The following is a 17614-nucleotide window of genomic DNA, read 5'->3' as shown; positions in this document are numbered from 1 at the left end:
CTGTACAGGGAGTAAAGCTAACATAAAGAAAAAACTTAAAACAATCAAAACACCAGCAGGGATCCTCCAAGTTTAATGAAAATTGAAACTTGCAGTGTAGCAGGTATTGTTTTCTATCCAATGAGTTTCAATTGCCAATAAACTTAATATTTATAAACATACAACAGTGCCAAGTACAATCATCTCATGACAATCAGTTAGAATTCAACCCCTGTGTCTGAAATGTTAGATTCCAGTTTACATATCTGTGGGTGAGTATCTGAAGTCATACCCACAAAGTTACAACTAACATGAACTGAAATCTGGAAAGGTTAAGCTGCACTGATGTATTTACTTCTGCGTTAGCTCCACTTCTTTCAGTTTTGTACCTTTCAATGCAAATTGTTAAGTACTGTTCATATATTATATGCAATCATCAAGGTTCCAATCTTGCATTTCCCAGGGAACTTTACATATTGTGATAATAAGTAAAAAATGTCCACCATGGAAACAAGGTCAAGTGCAATATGGAAACGTCTTTTTGTCCCAACATTCCCCCTCTCCACCCCTTCATGTCCTTGCTTTGTACTTGTATGTCCCTCCATTCATCCATTAGAGCAGTACCTACCTGATAGCCTGGGCAGAGTGCCCGTTGCATGTTATGCAAGCCATATGCCATGGAGTAGATGGCATTGATGACAAACCCCATCTTAGTGTCCTGTGCATACTGCTGCCGAAGCGACTCTCGCTCTGCAGAGGTGGGTGTTTAGTGTCGGGAAGGGAGGAGGAGGGAGAAAGGGTTGGTGAGGAAGGAGAGAAAGAAAAAAGCAGGTATATCAGAGAAACTCTTAATTTCCCTTTTAGTTTTATGAAAAACAGTGTCCTTTATTTCCCGACATCAAAGACCACTCTCTTTCCTCTCATTTCTTCTCATCGGCCACTTCCCACCTCCACCATCTCATTTCTGTCCGCCTCTTTCTGCGTCCTGTTCATTTGTATTTCACGTCCCATTTCATTAGAAAACATGAGACATGACTCCCTTTGATGCAGCGCTCACACACAGTTTTGCCTATGAATGGAGGGATTGAAACAGACAGAGAAGGACGGGGGGAGACGAATACAAAGAAATAAAGGGAGGGCGCTCTCACAGCCACAAGGGATATCTCCAGATGAACCGGAAAGCTGTGTGTATCCATATGGAGTGTGAGTGTGTTCAGCCAGTCTGTTTGTATGTTATTTGAATTAATAGTGGCCATTATGAAAGCCTGTCAATAAAAATGGAGATTGTTACTGTAGCCTCTTTCGTTCTCTGTACAACAGATGGTCTTGGTCAAAACAAAAGTGCAGTACAGATAAAGCTCAGAAACCCTGTCTTGTCTTTCTCCATACCCACAACTACAGGTGTTGGAGAAGTACATTTCAGATCTTATCCCAATGGTATGTTTATTTGTGTCTGTACTTACTGCTACAGGTGCGGTTATATTTGAGGCTCTCCTGCGGGTGACCTTTCAGTCGACAGTGGAAACGATGCTGCCAGAACTCTGGAAACCAGGGGTTCCTGAGGTTGTTTTCAGGACGAAGTTTAAGGTAGTACTCATCAAACCACTTCACATCCGCCGACTGGAGCTTGATGGTGATACCACCCGCTGCTTCCCTAACATAGCCATCTGTTACATCATAGCGGTCTGCCCATCCATCACTGCACACAGAGAAAAACAAGGACAAGTAAAAAGGTTTAGTGAACATCATCAATTTATCTGTGAGAATGAAAATACCTGCTCCACTGTTTCACAATCAAAACAAAATGTACACTGTTTCCTCTGAATATGTGTTGGAATCATTTGATCATTCCCAAATACTTATGCTCATTATGCTGCACAATCCATTTAGAGAATTTAATTAAACACTTTTTGGGGAGAAGATTGAGGTGCAACTATGTGGGCAAATTGTCTTTTTTTTTTGGTCCTACTATCATAATTGAAGGTTGAAATAATAGTTTGTCCTGCTTGAATAAGCCTCCCAGTAGGTAACGCTTACACCTTATCTGGTCTCCATTACTGTTTTCAGAGTCAGTGTTTCTATAACAGAGCCTCCAATATCTAAAAGGAACCCTTTTGCAGGTGTGCCATCTGTTGGCTTTTTATAGGGCCAGCCCCTTTAGGATTTCATACTGGTAGTTAAAATAATCAGCCTGATTAACTGAGAGTGTACTGTACATGCAAATCATAATTTGGTTATGGTTAGGGTTAAGTTAAGTCTCCAGGAAATTAATGTAAGTCAATGTAATGTCCCCAAAAGTCATGAAAACATGACTGTGTGTGTGTGTGTGTGTGTGTGTGTGTGTGTGTGTGTGTGTGTGTGTGTGTGTGTGTGTGTGTGTGTGTGTGTGTGTGTGTGTGTGTGTGTGTGTGTGTGTGTGTGTGTGTGTGTGTCTGTGTGTACACACTAGAGGCTCATTGGCCAGGTTAATGCCCGGTTACTTCTCATTCAGAATGCAGTGAACAGCTGACAAGACTGTTATTGGATGAAATTACAATTTTGAGGTTGAGAGGTGAAGCACAAGGGTAACAATATGTCACCATAACAAATAAACGCTGTTCCATTCACACTCACACACACACAGATGAAGACATTTACTTGGTGAGTGCTCCAATTTCCTTTGAAAAAGGGACAAACGGAAACACTCGGAAGAGGAGCGAGAGACGAGAAGCAGAAATAGCAAATCAGGGAGTAAAACCAAAACAAAAACAGAGGAGGTACAAACAGAATGATTAGCAGGGAGGATATGTGGGAGGGAGCTCCTACATCATTATGGGCAATGTCCAAGACTCATCATATCGCTGACAAATAGGCATAAACATTATGCGCACACACACACACACACACACACACACACACACAAACACCAGCCGGGTGCTGGGATGATCTAGGTCAAATGGAGTATTTTGGCTGCAGCTCAGCAGCCATGCCCCGTCAGACACCAGCAAGACGAATATAACTTCCTCACAATACACACACTGACAAACTGTGGAGAGACATATCGCAGTAGTTTGCATTTTTTGGGAGGGGAGATTTGGGTTTACTGGTCCTCAAGGAAGCACAGATGGCACAGTGTGTGTGTGTGTGTGTGTGTGTGTGTGTGTGTGTGTGTGTGTGTGTGTGTGTGTGTGTGTGTGTGTGTGTGTGTGTGTGTGTGTGTGTGTGTGTGTGTGTGTGTGTGTGTGTGTGTGTGTATGAGGGAGAGATAAAGAGAATAAGGGAAAGAGAAAGGCGTGGATGTGAATGACAAATCTTCTCTCCTTTCACAGCTACTGCCAACATGGCCTCAAGCAGGACAACGATCCTCGGTTCTTCCAGGTGAAATTCTCATTTCTTCCTTTCTTTCTCTCCCTCCGAGCCCCCAGAGAACAAAACTCATTTTCTCCTACAGCAGGCCTTCCAGCCTCATCCTGATTGGAGACCCCGGAATGTTGTGTGAGTGTGTGTGTGTGTGTGTGTGTGTGTGTGTGTGTGTGTGTGTGTGTGTGTGTGTGTGTGTGTGTGTGTGTGTGTGTGTGTGTGTGTGTGTGTGTGTGTGTGTGTGTGTGTGTGTGCGTGTGCGTGTAAACTGCCTTCTCCGTCTGCCTGCTGTCTCTTTTTTTACATCTTTCTTCTTGTCACCCTCTGCCTCTAAGCAGTGGTCATAAATCATGAGGGAAGCATTTCTAGATGGCCATCAATAACATGATGGACCATGCCTGTAACCATCAAAATAAATTGGTGCAAGTATGTGATGTGTGTGAGTGTATGGTGTCATATTTCTATGGTGGGAAAGGGTTGGGGGCTGAGCAGCGGTTATGTTGCCAATGCTTGTTTGGCTTGTTGTCATAGATTAAATAAGAAATGCTTCTTTAGTGGACACAGACTTATTAGATGTGTGTTTATTGATTTATTTTGGTTATAAGGACTTCAAATACAGTATGTTTCAATAAAAACCACTAACATCCTGATAATTGTCTTAAAGATAAATCTGAAGAGATAATTATCAGGATGAAGGCAGAAAACAAAATTTGCTTCACAAAATTGTATTTTTTTGTGACATTGCTCTTATATTTGCCTTTTTATGATTATTTAATAGATTTCTTAATGCCTGAATCAATATGATTGCTCCTTATTGTGAGTTGATGCCGATGTAGAGGGAAGTGACTGCTTTTATTGTTGTAGTCCGAGTACCGTGACGTCAAATCCATTTCAAGAAAAACTAAAACAAAACGAGAAATCAGAAAACAGCGGTCCAAGATCCATGGGTATACGACCTGCACCCTCACATTTTAAATCCATTATGGTAAACACTACACATCCAGTTAAGCATGGAAACAAATTTGGGTTTCACACATGGCTAAAGCTGCATGCAAACTCTGTAATGGACAGGTAACGTTATCGCATTGCGGTGCAGCCAGAAGCATAAACGTGTGACAACACAACAAAAATGTTGTTAACAAAAGGGAATAAACAAAATACATATATGTTAATAAGATTAATCGATTATATCCACCAAAATTATAAGTCATATTACCTTTGTCCCTTATTAATCAAAAAGAAAATGCCACCAAATTGTAATCGAAAAAGCTTCATTCTTTGATTCTTTTGGTTGCTGGAAGAAATATGAACAAATAATTCCTGACAATAAGTTCATGGCATATCTGACTACATACATACTGAAAGTCGAACATTTTTACTGTATAAATCTAGAGTCAAACACCCTAGAAGTGTATAATCAACTCTTTCTTATGGTATTGTGTCAAAAAAGTGAACAGAAATTGCATTACCCTAATAGAGAATCGTAATTCATGAAAATCGCAACACACATCGAGTTGGCACCCAAGTATCTTGATAGTATTGAATTGGGAATTAAGCATACCGTCCCAGCCCTACCGGTCAAACCATTGGCCGTTTTGGGGTCTGGTGGCATACAGAGGACGGCGTACCATGAAGAGCCCCAAAGTGATTTCATCGCACTAAATGTTCTCACAATGGATCAATCAGTAGCTCCCTTGAAGGTAGAAATGAATAGGATTTGGGGTTTTCACCTGACTATTTACTCTAGTAAACTAGAGTTACTTTAATGTTGTATAGAAATGATGAGATATACTGGGTGGAGGAGAGAGAAACAAAGAAATTGAGAAAAGAGACAAAATAAAGACCAAATCTAAGAGATTGACAAGTGAGGCAGTGAAAACAGAATCTGAAGTAAACAATCTATGATCATTAATCATCCTTTCTAAACCTGTCGATAGATTTCTTTCTTTTTCCCCTCTCATACTGTTTCTTGCCCATCTGTCCCTTTCGCCATCTCTCATTAACACCTTCAGCTTTCCCTTGAGCCCCTGTGCTCTGTTTTTCCACCATCCACTTCTACCCCATCGTCCCACTCCGTCACATTCCACTGCATCCGTCTGCCAATATGTCCTCTTCTGTTTTTTACTGTTTTCCTCATTTTCTTTCTTAAGTACACAACACATACTTCTATTTCAACATTGTTATCAGTAGGGCAGACTTGTAGCAATTTAGTTTTCACTAGTTAAAACGCCTTTTCGACTTGTCAAAATGTTTTTTCAATTCAATTCCTGGTCAATTTATACTTACCAGTTACAATTCCAAGCTGACTCAATAATATTATTTTTAGATAGAGAATTCCATTTATGATATATTTAATGTCATAACAGGTGTAGACATCTCCAATAAACATTGCCACTAGTGAGACTTATATAACATATCAAAATGTAATTACAGATATCTGTAATGGAGTTTAAATAGAAGTCAATGGTAAAGGTTGACTAGTTGAAATTAAGTTACAAATATCGATAAAGAATATTTTCCACTAGTAAGAAATTTGTTGTTGATATCAATAATTAACATTTGTCTAATGAGATATAAATTGTAGATATCTTTTATTGCTTTAATTAAAATTGCTACTAGTCAGAATTCCATTATAGATATGTTGGCTTGGAACTTGCTAAACTAAGCAAATGCTATATGTTTGTTTAAAAGGTAAAGTCAAAACACTTCAGTCAAAGTTGAAGCTAGCAGCACTGTTGTCATCATGGCAAAGTCTCAAATATCAACTGGTACACAAACACATAGCTAACGTTTAGAAATGTAACATCAACACTGCAACCGAAGCATTGAATCCCTATGACAACTTTAAGTAGGTAACCTTAGCTATTAATATTTCTAGAAAATTTGTCTCAACTCTGTTTGTGCTGCTGAGGTTTTAAACCCAACCGGTGAACTTTCCCATGTTCATCTTCTCACCATCTCACCAAACAGCTTTACTCGCACTGAATTATGCTGTCAGTGATCAAATATCAGATTTAAATAGATAAAGACACTTAGCAAAAAATATGCAGTGTTTTATTACCAAATTTCTAATTGGCACTTCAGAAAGTAATTCCATTAGGTCTCTCTGAAATGGTATTTGCTCTCATCTCTGTCTAGAACAATTAGCATAAGAAATGTGATTTTAATAATTTCCCAGTTAGTTCTGTAACTCCCACTCATGTTGGAAAAACACATGTAGCAGCAACACATTTTCTCCAGATTCCCAATTATTTAAATTGTTACTTGTATATCAATAATTGTTCTCCTGGTCTGAGGTTTCTTTCCAGGCACTTTTGTGCTTAATTGTACAAAGTATCATTAAATGTCAAATTTAAACAGTAATGTGGTGACTTCTGTTTGTGAGAGGCCTTTTTTGTTGAATCCTCTTTAAATATTGTCTGGAAAAGATCGATGAACAGGACAGCTTTCACTTCACAAAAAGATACATACCTTACACTTTTTCGAACACACAATGAGGTTTGTCCTCACTTGTGTCTGTTTGGTATCTTGGTAACTCGTCTCTTAAAGTAAGGGATGAGGCACAGTAGGGGTTAAATGTTACCGTCTTTCAAACAGAAAACTACAATCTTGTTGTCAAGGCTGAACGCAATGCTCGAAATAAGTCTTTTGTATCATTGCACGCCAAAAAAACATTCACAGTAACTGCACATTTATTGTTAATGAGTGTTTCAAACTCAAACCACCTATGAGGGATGGAAAACATAGTGAGCAGTCTCTCTGTATCTCCAAATCATTAATTTAACTCCAGTTAACCTAAAGGCATATCACCTGCTCTATACTTTTATCCTGGTACACAGCATAAAAGATATGAGAGGAGCCGATGTGATTGGCTATGATGGAATCTGGCCCCAAAACACAGTCACTGATTATGTATGATAATAGAGTGCTGCAGGGATGACGTATTTCTGTAGGCCAAACACGGAAAGTTATCATTGCACTGGTTCTCACAACTAAAAGCCAATATGATGTGATTTTGGAATATTGCAGAAAATAAGCTCTGTGGCGAACACAAGTTTATGATAATCTTCCCAAATGATCACCACTTTTGGGATTTTGAAGCGTGAATACAATCGCCCGAGGTAAAAATGATTATCATTAAGCTATAAATAAAATGAACTATAGGCTGACCAATCACTAACCCTATTTGTGATCAATATAACTGTTCTTAATTTCATTCTGGTTCTCTGTGTCTCTCTCTCTTTCTCGGTCTCCACATGTCTAAGAGCTCAAGGCCGTTGCCATGGTTTCCAGCCCACGCTCAACCTGCTGTCTGTACTTTGTGTCTCATTAAAGCACACCAGATTTAAAGTGTATGCATACGTATACGCGCACACACACATGCAAACCCCTCTCTCTCCCACACACACATTCACTTTTCTATTCACTATTCAATTAACATTAGACGGCCTGTCTCTACCAATATTGAAAATGCTATTTGCATAATAGTACAGTATGCCAGTGTTGTAGGCCAACGAACTACCTTAAGCAGAACTTTTACAAAACGATTATTCAAACTGTGGCCTGGGGCAATTGCCTTTCCATTATGTTCTTTCGAAGTATAAATAGAAACTGGAACTCATTTGCGAGTGATTATTCATTTTTACCTCTTTCTTGGTTGCGAAATTCATCTCAAGCCAGATTTTTTCCAGCAAAGGATGGCCAGTGGAAGCAGTCAAAGGACAAGTTCCCAGACCAGACTGTTGCTGTGACAACATGCAGCAACTCTTTGTGTTACAGCTCAAACTGATTATCAAATTTACCAGGAACTCAATTTTTACCAGGATCTAAATTTTCTCTATTATTATATCCTAATCTTCTAAACTCCTTTCCATAATTGTTTCAGTGCATTAATGGACAGTCGGGTTTGTAACATTTTAACTTCAGCTGATTACATCTAGATGGTTAGGGTGAGGGTTATCTAGTACAAATCTACTTTTTTTTGCCACTGTCTGTTCCATTGACTTTGCTTGCATTCATGCTGCATCTAAACATTGCTGTGCCTTGTAAAATGCACCAGACCAGAAATCTTTACCATTTGTAAAGACGTATGGTCCTGGTCATTATTTTCACCACAAATGTATTTGTCTTATCATTACAAATCTTGCAGGATATGTTTCATTATACTGCTGCTTATAAAATTATTTTGAAATCGCCCAATCTTCTAGTTCCAAACACATGCATGGACATGATGCAAATTTGGCATAAATCAAAGAGAATTTGTCTGAACTACACCAAGCTGTTCTAAACAAGCTGTTGAAATGTGTCCCCAAATGTTTAAAAAATTGACCAATAGTGGGCAACAATGCAGAAGAAGGGCATAACCTGGCACAGATTTGTCCATAAATGAATGAGTGTCAGAGGAGAAAAAGGTTGCTACCACTCACAGCTTTCAATTTATAGCAAGCTTGAACCCCGGGAATAGCCACTTGCGCTTTTTATTGTTCTTTATTCTCTTATCTTTAGTTTTAAGGAGACAAGGGTCTGCATCTAAGACAATGTGATTTGGTTATTCTTTTTTGGGGGGACAAAAGGGTAAAAAATAGAAAATGTCTCAGTTAAAAATATTGGGACAGTATCAAAAGTGTGAGCTCTAAATTGTAAATAAAATAAAGCTGTTTCATTACATCCCATTCTCTACAACTAAAAAAGGCCAACCCTTTTGAGCATTTCATCTGAATTAAAGGGGGTTGATAATATTTTTTTCAGTGAATGAACCACAGTGTTTGTTGATCCACAGATTAAAGTAAATGTTAATTTGTGTTATTGTTTCCCTTTGACCTCAGTTGTGCGTTCCTTGGTCTTGTACATGTTTGATGAGAGAGTAGAGAGTGGAGGCATGCATTTTAATTTCAGCTTGTTATATCAGAGTACACATTTTGATTGCTCTCTAATCAGAGGACTGAGAATGGCTTTGGTCTGGAAAATACCATTTTGTACTGGCAAAATATTTGGGTCTGATCTGAAGCTGTGCTGCCAATAGGTCACTTTATTAATTAATGTCTAAGTTCAATAATATCATGCCACCCGACCCTAACCCACCCACTCTCTAGCTGCCATGGCAACCTGGCAGAGATTCTAGATGAGCATCTGCTGCTTATGACTATACATACTGCACACACACACACACACAAACACACCAGCAATCCACCAACCAAAACCTGACAACAATAATTAGCTGGACAGACAACACAAGTCGGGGAAAGGGTACAGAGACAGACGGTTACAATTTAGAAGACGGGGAAAAAAAGTAAACTGCTCTGCATGTCTGTGAACATCCAACACTTTAGTGTCGGCAGCTCAACAGCTGTACGTTTACGACCACCAGCTCTAATGTCAAAATTCAAACAACAAACAAACAAACACATGCTGTCCAAATGATTGTGTGAATTCCGTTGTTTAATGCATTCAGAATCCGTCAGTTCATAAGCCCACATTTAAATCAAGGTAGCATCACAACACGGCAATTTGTATCAGCACACAAGGTAATCTGCAGCAGAATATTTCAACCAAATAGGAAAATTCATGCAAAACACTTGTTGGTGTGTTTTGTGCTAATCCTATGGAGCATAATTTTTCAGGGAGAGAGCTCACTAGTTGGGATATAAGCATCAGCTCCTGCAATAATTCATGTCATAGGTTTTGAGGCTCAATGATTAATGGCTTTTGGATTTGAAAAGGAGAAAGGCCTTAAAAGTGTGATTAAAAAGATACTGATACTGAGATTTTCAGACTACTTGGCACAACCTTTTAAATGTCTATTTAGCACGTAGACAAGTCATATAAGATATACGATTGTAGAGTGAGGCTAAAGGAATAGTACGCACTCTGGCATTTTTTGACAAACTGCTAAAAGTATCAACCAGTCCTCTTCAGCCACGACACCTCATCTATAAACAGCCACAGCCAAACGGAGGTCAAAGTTCACCATGACAACAGCAAAACTCATTAAACCAAATGTCAGAACTGTCTCAGACACAGTTGCGCTAAACTCTAAATGTGTGTGTGTTACAGAGAGAGAGAGACGGATGCAGGGCCTGTGTCCACGTGTGTACCCAACTGTGTAATTATGTGAGTGATCGGACCAGTTTACACGCCCGTCATTCAATAACACGCACACACACGCAGCAGAACAGCCTACGCCTGCTTACCTTGGCAGCGGGTTCACTTCTCCTCATCTATCGATGCCACACTTCATTACCCTCTGTCTCTATTTTTTCTGACAGTCTCTCACCTCTTATCTTTTTCCAGTTTTCCTTTTCTCCCCATATCTGGATCCTCTTTTTTTCTTCTCTTCCCATTTCTTCCACCTCATATTTCTTTTCTTATCAGTTTCTCTCAGGCTGATTTAATCATTTTTTCCACCCTTTTCTTGTTCAATGACTGCTCTTTGGTCTTGTTGCTGTGCATTCTCTATCCATTTAACTATCCCTCTGTCTATCTTTCACTTGCTCTTCTTCAAGCTGTGTCTTTCTCTTAAAAAATCCCTGGCTGAACATCTTAACATAATTGTTTCCTTCTTCAATTTTATTCTTTCTCTCTGTTGCTTCATTTGCTAATTATTCTAATATTTAATTTTAATTAATGTGAAATGCTATTACCATGGACAAAATAGCCAAAATATGGACATTGTCTTGCCTCCGTGACTCACCCATGGTATTTTAAAGAGCCGTTGTGAAACTCAAAGTGTGTGGCTCCGACCGTCACCGTCTTGGTAGTGACAGTGGAGCCCAACTCAAAAAATTTGCAAAGAGGTGCATCATCGGTGGAGCTGTGGCGGCCCAGGTGACACAAAGCAGGCAGCTAGCAGCTAGCGACCCGGTACGGTTTTCCCTCCTGTCACTTAAACCGGCCATGCCTTCAATTATGCCGAACTTAAAGCCTTAATATAATTTAACATGTGAAAAAGAATTCACCCACCCCCATACAGTTGTCATGAATGGGAAATTAGCTAAACCGTTATTTGTACCTGGCTGTAAACATGTTTACTCAATCAATCTTTCACAGAACCATAAAAACTTAGGCTAATCATTGCTAACATGTGGTTACCTAATTGTCTGGAAAAAAGGAAAAAGAAATCAAAGGATGTCTGACATAGACATACAATCACAATTCAAACAGTCATTACTATTGATGGGGAATGTTTCAACAAAATGAGAATTTAATCGAAATATAAATCGCCCGAACAGAAAATAAGTATCTCCACCTTAGCGTCACAACATTAGTGTTACAATGAAAGTATTCTAGTGATACAATGTCATTATGGACCACAAACACTTGCCATAGCCTCAAACTCAAAAGTGACCCTTTTTTTAAAACTGAAGATCCTCGAAATGCACTAACCTTAGAAATGCCCTCATTTCCTCAACTGTCTATAAAGATAAGCCACAGAGATAGACATACACCCTCCTCTTTCTCACATCCCCCCCCTCTCGCTTTGTCTAGGCTAGTTTAGGCAAACAGGGTGTATTTCAGATTTTCGAAACTTTGCTGATTTCCCCTGGGCATCAGGCAAGAGATGCTGATTTGACTTGTGATATGGGGACAGAAACAAAACTGTTGAGGCAGAGGAGAGAGAAAACACAGAGACATTAAAAAGTTAGAGACTGGTAGACAGAAACAAACCGACTGGGGGAGAAAGAGAAGAAAAGGGTACAATTCACAGCCGAGCCTGGATTAGTGTTGTCCTCCTTTTTATTATACGAACGTAGCGAAAACACGATGGTCAGACAACCCATTAGACTCATTCTCATTCATTCTGGACTGACTCATTGAAGCAAACTATAGCTCAGAGAAGGTCACTTGGAGAGGGAGGGATTACGGGAAAGAAGAAGAAATGATAGAAACAAACAAAAAGCTCTTTCCTAATGGAGAAAAATGACAGTTTCATTTTTTAGCATCCTAACTTCAGCAATGTGTATTGACCTTCAGGGCTTGTTGAAACTCACTCCATCACTGTTTGTCATCGAGAAAATGTCCTTCTCCGAAAATATGACAAAAGCAGTGGAGAAGAATTGTTTTGCAACAGAAGTTGATGCAAAGACATCACAACATTATGACTTTTAAGTCCACAAGGACATATACTGTATGATCAAATGCAGTGGTGGAAGCAACACGTTGGGAAATATCCAATTCAATTTGTTTTCATTAACGAATCAATTCCCTTTCGATCAATGGTAGAGTGGAGTAGATAAAGATAGAAAGAGATGGGTTAGGAGGTCAGATAGTAGTAATGAGCCATGGCTTAGTCAAAGACAGAGTAGAAAGAGAAACGAGACAGACAACAAACAACTACGGTAAATTCCACCTCCTTCCTAAGGCATATCACTTTATGTCTAGGACCATGAGTAAATTAATTGAATCAGTGTTTCCCAAGTGGAAACTGAAGCACAAAACCTCCCATGCTCTACCTATTCATGTATAATAAGAAACATTATATCATGTGTGCAAAAAGCATGGCATTACATTTGCATTCAAATTCAAAGTTTGCACTGCCATGCAAACTTTGACTTGGTAAATTAATTACTTGGTTGAATTTGGGAAAAACAGAAATCCCAAGGAAAGCAAAAAAGTGGTTGAGTGATCACACAAAATGTCATGCTAACACCTCTCTGCCACAAAACCAGGATTGTGTTGTAGAGTGCATGAACACTTACTGTGAAGTGGACCATGCGTTTCTATTTTAATATTGGCAGACAGTCCTCATACCTACTGTGAGTTGACATGCAGCTTGAATATAAATTTGAATTGAAACTGACTTTTGTGCTTGTTGAATGAAAAAAAAAAAAATTCCATTTGTATTTTCCTTTACCTTACAGCAGAATTGCACCTCTTCACTCTACAAACTGAGGTACTGAAGAAATGGTAGATGAAGAGTCAGCTGTGAGAGTAACACATGCACACAAAAATTTAGAGGATACACAAAAAATGAAAACCTTGTTTTTGCCCAAAAATCTGTTGAATAGTGTGACTGTGCGTGTGATTATATACCTGAAAAAACTGACTTTTTACATTTTTATATCTCAATATTTTGGACAAATACAGGTCACAGAAAGAGGGAAACTGAACAGTGGGGATGAAGAAGAAATAAAAATTAAACAAATGGCAAAAGGAACAAAAACAGCAAGCAACAGACAACGAAACGCATGACAGAAACAACAGAAGGAGTGGAGAGGTTAAAGACAACTAAATCCATAGAGATAAGGCGGGATTTAGAGAAACAGAGGGACTGAGGATGAAGTGACACAGATATGATCTCTGGGGGGGCCGAGATAAAGTGACTGACAGAGGTAGAGAACAGAGGATCAAAAAGGAGACAAGAGTATTTCATGGCAAGGTCGAGAAAAAAGAAGAGCAAAAATGTTCGAGGTGAAGAAGAGAGTGGAGCAGTAGAGATGTTTCAATACTATTTTTTCCTTCCCGATACCGGATGCCGATTCTGATACCTCAACTTGTGCCAACACTTTGATCTGTATTGATCTGATACCAGAGTTACAAAACAAAACAAAAAGGTTAAACAGGTCACAATTCCCTCTCTACTCTCTATTTCATATTGCTGTCAAAACACAGATGTATTTAGTTTCTCAACAAAAACATTTTACAAGATTACATTTGAACAAATTATGATAACGATAATGATTTACCTTTGCCTTATAATTACTGACTGGAGCTTGAACGCACCATGATGTAACTCAATGCAACCTCTTTTAAAGTTAGCTGTTAGCTCAGTTATGTACCCAAGCAGGATTGTGCTGCCCACCGGCTGCTAACAGCTAACAGCTAACACGAACTAGCTCTGCATTTGTTGTTCAAAACAGAGCATTATCAAGGGAAAAAATAGGGTGCATGAGAGCGTTTAACCAGTTTGCAGATGAGCAGTACCCGAACGGGCAGGATGTACGGATCAGGTGGCGAGTGTTGTTATTGTTTCTTTGTACCGTAAATTAGCTGATAAATGATATGATAATGTGATATTGGATTGGTGCATAAACTTACTTGCATACTTGCCGATACCCAATGCAACATTTTAGGCTGTATGGGATGCATTTCCGATAATGGTACTAATATCAGTACAACTCTATATAGCAGTGGAGAAGGAAAAACAAGGAAAGAGAGATGGAGGAATGATGTCAGGGGAAAAGAGATAGAGACAGAGGTGGTATATTCCTCCTGGTCAAGGCTCATCATTTTTTATTGCTTCACACATAAAAGTGTCATCTCTTATATTCAGCACAGCGGACATTGTAATATCACCTGCTGATGTAATACACCACCGATGTAACATTACTCTCTCCCACGGCCTCTTATTTCAGCTTCATCTTTATCACACGGTGGCCTTTTGGTCCTTCTTTCTCTGATCCTCTCTCTCCTTCTCTGCTTTTCAAAACCCTCCCTCGAACATTTTCTTTTCTTCTGAGCAAAGAAACTCAGCAGTTTGTACAATCTAAGACCGCTGGGCCACATCCAAGTGGTTTAACTGACTTCTAAAGGCAACGTCCCAGCCAGGGACCAGACTGTTAGGTGAGTCTGAAGTTCAGGAGTGTCAATATTTGGCATTTTGGCAGCCCATTTGAAAACCAGACAAATGGAAATCAACAGTTAAAAGGAGATGTTAGGATTTGTTTTAAGTCTACCTTAATTCAGTACTCCACTTGCTACACTAGCAGAGTTTCCATTCACATATTTTAATGCATTTTGAAATATCGCATTAGAAAAGTCAATGGAAAAGGCAAAATTGAATACATTTTTCTCAAAGCCTTTATGTAAAGACAGTTAAATGGGTTATGGAAACACCTTTGCCGAATAAAATCTGACGTAGTTAACATTTAACCTGACTGATGCCCGGACAGCATGAAACATAGGCAATAGTAGCTAACATGAAAGAACAATTCAAACTTTCCCAATTGAAACAAAATCCTGAAGACCTCTCCTTTTCTCTCTTGTAGATGAGTTGGATGGGCAAGTCGACATGTTTTTTTTTTCCAGTTTGCAACCTCTATCCTACTTCTCCTACTCTGTTTACTAGCGGATTAAGGACTTGTGTAGCCTATGGTGCAAACTTCGAACCAAGTTTATTTGCTCCAAACCACTTGATGAAAACGCACTTAATAGACACTTTTTTGGGGGGGACATTATTGTATAAATATTGAATGCAAACATGGCTACTGACAGATTCAGACAGGATGCAGGATCGATTACAGCAACCACTGAGTCATCTAAACCTTTAACCAGCAACCTTGAAAGGTTGCGCTAATGACCTTTAAATAACACAAATAATCGAAAGTCGATTAACATTGCAATATATTATATACACTAATATGCATCTTTAAAATTATAATATTTAATACAGTAGACGATTCACTATTCATCAACATTTAAGACAACAATCTCTAATGCCACGTGTGTGTGTGTATATATATATATATATATATATATATATATATATATATATACATATATAGAAATATATATAAAAATCACACCATCCACTCTTCTCTACACACGCACACACACAGCCATTAATGGACAATCTTGTGTAACCCTAATGATGGGCCGGTGGCTTAGAGCGGCAGTCAGAGCTATTCCCTGCTTTACACGATGGCAATAATTATACTGGATGGACTGCACGCGCACGCACACGCACACGGCACGCGCACACACACACACACACACACACACACACACACAAAGTCACACACACACACAGCCAGCTTGTCTGTTTGACAGCAGGGATTAGCAAGGAGAGGTGCAGCTAATGCCGGGTAACGAGACATCCAGCTTATCGCCCACAGAATCATGTGTGTGTGTGTTGGAGAAAAATAGAAAGAGAGTAAAAGACGGATCTACAGTAAATTAGCTGCATGTTATTCTGGACTTTAATGACATTGATACGACATGTCTCTACCACCGATCTCTTCTTTTTATATCTCCCTCTCTCGTTCTCTCTCTTTGTTTCTCAACTTCAAAACTAAATGTGCTTTATTTGTATTGGTGTTTGCCATTGACACAACATATTAAAAACACATGCGATACTGATTAACCTGATAATGATAATAACTAACAGTATAAAGCTGTAAGTGCGCATATGTACATAATAATTCACATCTGTGTACACAGTGTACATACACATGGATTGACAAGGTTAACATTAGACGGATGTTTACACTCTGATGCTAGGTGATGATGTCATCAACACATATTGTTTATATTCTGAGCAGGAGAGTAAAAAATGCTGCTTGTCCTCTGTGTGTCCTAATTAACAACGCTGGCATACTGTGGTCTCTGGGTAGCAGAGTTTTTGCTGTGGAAGCCGGTCTCTATGGTCAGACTCTGTCCCTCGAGTTTGCGCAAAAGGATTTGTTTTGCTTAAACTCGTGAATGTGAGCTATGGATCTGCGATTTCCCACATTAAAGCTTAATGCTGCATTGGTAAGAGTCTGTTTCACTTTAGTACCAGTAGCGAAGGAATTTGAGCGCACTCTTTTGTATTTGCAGCAGCAACACAGACTTTTGGTGTTCTCTGGAGGCAAGGGCAGGGATTTGCAGCACAGCTTGCACTGTTGAGATCTGTATTGAGAGGGTGTTTTATCTATCAGTCCACAGTGAGACAATGTAATATAGTTCATTAATATACAGTAAATGTTGAATTATGTGTGCCACAGACTATATTATAAATCGAGTCTAACGTCAGCTCTGGTTAAAGACATTTATTACCAGTTTTAACGCAGAGTTGCCTCGATGATCTGAAAGACTTTCCACCGACACTGGTCGGCATTGTAAGAACAGATTAAATCAATGGCTCTGTATTCCTTGGTAATTTTTTCCTTTTTATGACGCATGACATTGGTCCTTCATGGGTTGTTTTGAAAGTCATTTATTGTGTCAGTAGCTTGGGGAGCAGGAGCTGTAGATGAACAATGTTTAGAGTTTTAAGCATTAACACAGTTTTGTGATTTATTTTCACTGCTGTTTAACTGCATACATTTGCCGGTGATTAACTGTGTCATAGATGTGTTGCCATGTATGTGAATGTCTCTATCTGAATGGAAATATCTGCTCCAGCCTTCAATCTTTCCAACTGACCTAAAGGATCTGAGTGAAGAATTCAGAAACTGCTCTCACTGTAGTAAAGGGGACACAGATGGAGCCATGTGTATAGTACACAAGTAAACATCCTGATCTCTCTCTCTCTGGCAAACTTTCTCCCCGTCACACACTCACTCTGTCTCTGTCTTTCTATAATTCTCTTGCTCTCCGT

At 39.1% G+C, this 17614-nt stretch overlaps 1 protein-coding gene across 1 annotated transcript in view; it reads right to left on the bottom strand.

Annotated features, from left to right (window-relative positions):
- grm5b (glutamate receptor, metabotropic 5b) overlaps positions 1–17614 on the bottom strand; it is a 53842-nt gene that overhangs the window by 12116 nt on the left and 24112 nt on the right. The window contains 2 exon segments of the mRNA XM_054620595.1: positions 608–729; positions 1443–1678. Coding sequence (XP_054476570.1) covers positions 608–729; positions 1443–1678 — 358 coding nt within the window.

The sequence above is a fragment of the Anoplopoma fimbria genome, chromosome 1 (genome assembly GCF_027596085.1).
Source record: "Anoplopoma fimbria isolate UVic2021 breed Golden Eagle Sablefish chromosome 1, Afim_UVic_2022, whole genome shotgun sequence".
Taxonomy (NCBI): Eukaryota; Metazoa; Chordata; class Actinopteri; order Perciformes; family Anoplopomatidae; genus Anoplopoma; species Anoplopoma fimbria.
The sequence above is the reverse complement of the archived record's forward strand: the minus strand, read 5'-3'. Positions and strand labels throughout refer to the sequence as shown.